Source organism: Takifugu flavidus, chromosome 10, assembly GCF_003711565.1.
Source record: "Takifugu flavidus isolate HTHZ2018 chromosome 10, ASM371156v2, whole genome shotgun sequence".
Lineage (NCBI taxonomy): Eukaryota > Metazoa > Chordata > Actinopteri > Tetraodontiformes > Tetraodontidae > Takifugu > Takifugu flavidus.
Window position 1 is genome coordinate 13620156 of NC_079529.1, and position 6486 is coordinate 13626641.

Below are 6486 nucleotides of genomic sequence, written 5' to 3' on the forward strand. Positions count from 1 at the left end.
ATGAGGTTTGAGGCACTTTTGAAGGGTAAACCTTTCAACATACTACTACAGTCTAGAATCAGAGCAATGGCTGTATCGCCAAAGGGTGTCAAACATCACCAGTTCATTGGTAGTCTTTGGATGGTCTCTGCTCCCTTTGTACATACGGAACACTGGAACTGATAAAACCTACAGATACACAGCAAAAACAAACAAAAAACAGGATTATTAAACATATCGCAATATAGTGTTATAAAAGAAATCACACACCCCAGAATTAACTACTCCAGGTCGCTAATATCATTTGGTGGGCACAAAATAATCTAAGAATGTTGGATTAGTAGGAACCCAAATCACCCACTGAGGACTAGATTTAGAGTTCCTGAGGAATCAGTCAGATGGTGGACAGTCTGTGGTGCAGTGTGACAGTGGTGGATGCACCAACACTCATCAGCCAGGACCTGCTGACACACTCCAGGCGTAGGAAGCTGAGCATTGTCAGGCAGAGCCCGCGGCAGCAGTATGACAATAGATTCCCCCCAGCACATGGGGGTCTGTGCAGCCTTCCAGGGATGTCTCCTACAGCTACCATCAACCCACCACCAAACTGGCCATGCTGGAACATGCTGCAGGCAGGAGAAGGTTCTCCACGCTGTTTCCAGACCAGCTCTCACATGTGAAGAGAACAGTGGCGAACAGTTTGGGAAGAAAGCTGCACTCATGGTCCTACCGTTCCTCGTCTACTGGGCTGGAATAGGCCAGAAGGATGCAGAGAGGGAAAGAGTTTGACCATTCCACAGTGGCGGTCACCTTGCTCCATCCTTTCCACTTGTTTTCTGTCCCATTTGACTGTTACTTCCTAACTGGATATGCTAATATGACACAATGGTGATTATTTATTTCTTTTTTAGCAGTGTATTTGCCACATACACTGTAAACGCTGTATTTTCTTTCTTACTAGACATTTGTTTCATCAGACCATGGCTGTTGAGGTGGGTGAAGGTTGACTGAAGGTCATGGGCAAAGGTGAGGAGCAGGCTCAGCCAAGGTTACCTGCCCAGTTAATGTTGCACACACTCCCTGAATGCCAGTTTAATTTTAATTTCATACTTCCCACCTTGCAACAGGTTCAGCATTATCGGCCATTATGGTGGCTCTGGAACCCAGTTGGTATGGCAACGACAGTATAATGGAGGGAAGCACTTTATGTCAGTTGTTCTAATCAGGACAATTCTCAGGGAAGAGATGCTGTCAAGGCCTCTTCATCCAACAGAATTGTCAGAAATTTAGGAGAAATCAAGTCTCTTTTTGTGATTTATCAATTACAGATATCAGATTCATTAATAGACAGATTCTTTATTCTTCTATCAATCAAATTTCAATTGATTTCTCGATAATTCAGAACAATGTGATGTTCACTTTGCATCTTACAGATCATTACTAAATATATGGATACGTCCGTTTGTGGATTCACCCTGTTGCAGGGGGATTTGTGTAAATGTATCATTGCCAGGACATTTTTACACACCTGTCTCCGTACAGCAGCGGCTTAGTTAGACACTGAGTGCAGGCCTCGTGGAACCACTGGCCACAGCTGGCACACTGCAGCATCTTCAGGTTCCACCTGCAGCCCAACATGGAGAGAAACGACCAATACGTGAATGAATGACGTGTCTGCCAGCCGCCATCGGACCAGTTCGTATCCATACATGAATGAACGGCTGAAAGAGGCAGCTGTCGTATGGGTTGTGCCTTCGAAGTGGCTTTTATGAGGCCTTCATGGACCGTAATGGACATCAACTTCTTTGTACCCAGCACCAAAGAAACAGAGACACGCCTCACATTTGCCGACTAATCATGCTGCTGAAGATTGTGCAAGTCGGTTTCCTGATGAGTTTCACAAAAGTGGTGGTAAACTGTTGTGCGCCTTCTTATATATTTTGGAAAACAGTTTTTTACTGCTACAGCTTTTCCCACAGCATTTCCCCTGTTCTGATGCAACACCTTCACATTAAAGTCAAACCTTAACACCAAAAGCAAAAGAAATGTTGGAAACCTGGTCATTGCCAAGTGCAGGATCCTAAAACAATGGAAATAGGGGTGGTATTTTATGCAGGATCACTTCTGAAATGTCATAACATTTGCAAATTTCACCACAACTTTCAGAAAACTACTGAAGGTTTCAGGCAGTTGCGCCTGGAAAATCCTGAGGGGTCCTCGATGAATTTAAACACAACTCTGATGAAACATAAAGCCTGGTCTTCTCTTTTTCAGGCTCTTTAAATTTTCCAGTTTTCAATCAATCAGTTTAGCATTTGTGCTTCCTCACTCCCAAGTATTTTTACCCTCAGAGTGAGCGTTTGAAGCAGAGAAGATCAGTAAAAACATGCAGATAAGCAGAGAGACGATGATCTGTAGGTGAAGTGTGACTCACTCTCCGGGTCCGGCGCAGTAACAGTAACACTGCTGCTGATTGGTGAGATGCTGCGGATCCCAGTCCAACGAGGACAGCTGGTAGGGGAGCCGGAGTTTCATAAATTGCATAAGTTGTGCAAAGCGTCCCCGTTTGAGGGCCCCACCTCTCTGAAGAAACAACATTTAGAGGAGATAACTTGACCGGCTGCTCGCTCCGCAGATTAGTGTCATGTCAGTGCAGCTGAGGAGACAGGAGACATTAGAGGGAAGGATGGGACAGTCTCTCAAAACACTGCCAAAGACGGCAGACGTCTGGAGACAGAGCCATGACTGATAATCAGCCAGGCCGCATTCTCGGCCCCCGCCGACACAAACGAAGCTGCGTAAGATCCACTGGCATCAGCTGCGCATCCCCATCAGTGTAATCAGCCTCATAATTGTTGATTCTTTAGAATTTCTCAGAGACAAAGGGGGACATCTTATATCAAACTAAACACCACTCAGCTTTTGCCCCAAAAAGTAGATTTTCTACCAAGAAAAAAAAATGGCCGCAGTGCAAAGACGGATTTTTGTCTGTGAGGTGAGAGATTAGCAACCTGACCTTGGTGGAGACCGCAAAGACACACTGGCGACATATCCATGAATCGCTGTCACTTTCCAGTTCAATGGTGGGCGTGTGACACTCCGGATGGTAACCTGTAACAGAAACGGGAATGTGGGAATATAATGTGTGTTTGCAACGGATGCGACCACAACGCAACCACCTGCCGGCCACCCTCTGATTACCCCACCAGTAAGTGAATGATGGTAACTCTCCTCTAACCCCAGAAGTGATTTGTTGGAATTCATTTAATCAGAGCTGCTTCTTTCAAACCATCCCCATCCACAAGTTAAACTTCCTGCTCACTCGCTCTTCAAGCAGTGTGGTTACAGGAGTACTCTGTCCTCTTTCAGAAGCCAGAACAACTAAACTAAACAGAAGTTAGTAGATAAATCACATTGTTCTGGAAATTACTCGTGCATAACGAGGGCATGTAGAGGACTTTATGGTAGGTCAATAAGAACAATATAGACTAAAGCAGCACAAACGCTGATGTAAATCTTCTACGGTCACATGATCTGGCTGATTTCCTCACCATGGTGGCATTTAAGACAGTTTATGAGAGGTTCTTTCAGAGGAGGAGCGTCACAAATGCAGCAGATCTCTTCCACTCCGGCAGCAACTGAGAGAAATGGAGGAAGCCACGAGAGCCGGATTGAGAGCGGGGAAAAAGAGAAGATGCCTCATCAACAGTATGATTTATGTATATCGATACGGCAATAACTTATCTAGATTGATTCACATTAGCATTTCAGCATTCTCCTGCACTCATTTTGGCTTCATTTTGCAGGGCAGATATTCTAATTGGTCCTAACAAGGACATAACTTCCCTTTTCATTTCCTCGAGGAGTCATTAGGAGGATAAACTCTTAAATAGGCTCTAATATCCCAGGTTCATCTCAGACCCCTGAGCACCAGAAACACCAGCGTTCCTCCTGTTCTCCACTCACTGAGAAACCAGTGTGGTGTTCAATAAAAGAAAGCATCTCCCTACATTTCAAAACTCATGTTCTGAGTTAATGAAAATGTCTTTCAACCAAGAACTGCATTAAAAACTGAATTTAGGAGCTTTGGTTCACATAATAAGTGCTTCCAAAAGGACGTTCTCTATTTTCAACAGGCGGGAAAGAAGTTTGTATTCCTCACATGAGTGGATATCTTTTCTCAAGACCCAGAACTCTGAGTTGTCCTCAAATCTCACCAGACAGCATTGCTTGGCTCCATCTACCTAAGAGAGACAAAAGGTCACTAAAAAAACAAAAAAAACACCAGCGCAATTAAACAGAGGGTTTTTCCAAATCTGGACCAGCACAACCTGGGCCGGAACACACCTTTTATACCCAGCACTCACTTACTCTTTTCACATTTCCGAGGTACAGAAGTCCGTCACTCCATCGAGCCAACACATCGTCTCCTTCGCTTACTCTTCCCATCCTGAGGACAGAGGACAGAGGACAGAGTGGGGCGACTGCAAAATTCCATTTATTGGCTGCAAACTTTGCTGCCATTGCTGACAGGGAGGTTTATGTCACCTGCACCTCTCAGACAACAGTGACACCCTGTAGTCAAAGATGAGAGCACACAAGCAGGATAGATGAGGACTGCACACATCGGGTGCGTGCACACGCCTGCGCAACACATTAACACACAAACACACACGCACTATGATGCAATGCCGTAAGACCAGTAAGCCACTTTACTGCCTCCTTCAAAATGAAAAGATGCACACAATGACAGCTGCACGTCGAGCGTTTGTTCTAGTGCTGCCTCGGGCCAGCAGAGGCGCAGGATACATCCGTGCACGTAGCTTTTCTCTGACTTAAGAATGGAAAAAACAGGCAAACAGCGCGGTGACATCCTGGCCCGGTAATGGCTACCTGCCAGCTTGAACTCCTTTACGTCGGGGTCACGGTGATTCAAAAAAAAAAAAAAAAAAAGGTTGGACATGAACTGGAAATATCCGCTGAACCAGTTACTCCCCGCTCGGATGCGCAGCCTGCGTGCTTGCCAAAAGTGGCTGATGTGCACGCAGCCTGTCTGTGCCCGGCGCTGCTGTCAGTCAAGCCGTCAGTGCGGACGGAGAATGACCGTCCGTCCGTCTTCCACTCTAGTTTGTCAGTCCTCTGAGCTGTGTCATGTCCCCCAGGGCTTGGACTCCTCTATCACCCGTTTCCACCTTGATGCTAGTGGGGCATCTTTCCTCAGAGCAGCGGCGGAATCGCTAGAGACGCCATCATCTCTGTCTCCTGCTGACGACCGACTTGTTATGACGCAGACATAAAACACCGATGCGCGGAGGGAGGGAGACGCGTTTGGAGTAGGTCCAGCAGCGGTGGCGCACCCACGGACACGGCACCTTCCAAACGGTGGAACTGACCCTAAATCCTTTGCGACAAGGTGCGATGATGTTGTCTGGCAGCGGGCGGGCGGGCGGGAGGGGAGGGAGGGGCAGAGGTGCGATACCAGCAGATCGGAAGCGGCGCGTCGTGTGACGAGCATCAGGGAGCAGTTACCCACTTTATCCGCCTCATTAATTTTAATCAATCCGGCACAAGAGCCCGGCGGAGAAAAGTTTCCAAGTTGAAGCCCAACTTATCTTTATCAATTAGACTAATGTGGAACGTTAACGATCAGGATGGCCGAAATGAATTAAATAAGTAACCTTCTCAGAAGCTTTAATTGTGGATCCGCTCCAGAGGGAAATCCATAAAAAAACGACTGCAAAATCGTTCACGCTTAATTGTGCGTTGGGGCGAGAGTCGCACTAATTGTAGCCGGAGGTGCTGTGCTGATTATTTAGTGTTTATTAGTTAGTGTCTGCTCGCACGTTGTGTAGGCAGTTGACGGGAGAGTATCTGCCTGGAGGAAGATAACAGGAGGTCAGACGGGGGTTGACAGGGATAAAATTCAAATGCAATTTTCCAAAGACGCTCAAAACGCTTCTTGTTTAGCCGAATTGGTGAAACTGTGAGGCGTTTATTTATTTATTTATTTATTTATTTGCAAGTTACCACTGTTTAAACGCGGTTCGGCTGTAACCGAGGGGCATTTGAAGAGTCCGTGTGCTGAAGGGAAAAGCACAATTCTTGCAGGGGAGCCGTTAGAATCGGCCGTTGGTCCGTGTGCGTCTGGCGTGACGTCATCGCGTTGCGCGTGCTGGTGTGTGCGGGGCGGGCAGCGGTTGCGCTGTTTCTCTGCGGGATAGTGTCAGAACGCAACGGGGTCATAGGTCGGATTGTTCTTGGTGATAAATGTAGATGCGAAGCCCCCCCCCCGAACCATGACGTGAGGGGGGTCGGGACCACCTTCAGATGGGTTCCAGGGGGGACTCGCATCCGCAGGAGGGTGGCAGACAGCTCACCCCCGGTGTTTAAAGAAATAAACTTCACATCTAATAAAAAGAGCTGCGAAATATGAGCAAATAAAGATAATTAACAAAAGTCTATGAGTTAGTTTGTAGATTATCTAAAAAAATAAAGCTATAAAGTTTG

General features: G+C 46.6%; 1 protein-coding gene across 1 annotated transcript in view; it reads right to left on the minus strand.

The window, feature by feature from the left end:
* Positions 1–5445, minus strand: part of phf1 (PHD finger protein 1) — a 16112-nt gene extending 10667 nt beyond the window's left edge. The window contains exons 1-8 of the mRNA XM_057044172.1: positions 4873–5445; positions 4351–4429; positions 4142–4223; positions 3531–3617; positions 2996–3090; positions 2414–2562; positions 1508–1603; positions 100–168 (exon numbers count right to left, since the gene is read on the minus strand). Coding sequence (XP_056900152.1) covers positions 100–168; positions 1508–1603; positions 2414–2562; positions 2996–3090; positions 3531–3617; positions 4142–4223; positions 4351–4428 — 656 coding nt within the window. The 5' untranslated portion in view covers position 4429; positions 4873–5445. The remainder of the gene's footprint in view (positions 1–99; positions 169–1507; positions 1604–2413; positions 2563–2995; positions 3091–3530; positions 3618–4141; positions 4224–4350; positions 4430–4872) is intronic.
* Positions 5446–6486: the final 1041 nt, after the last annotated feature.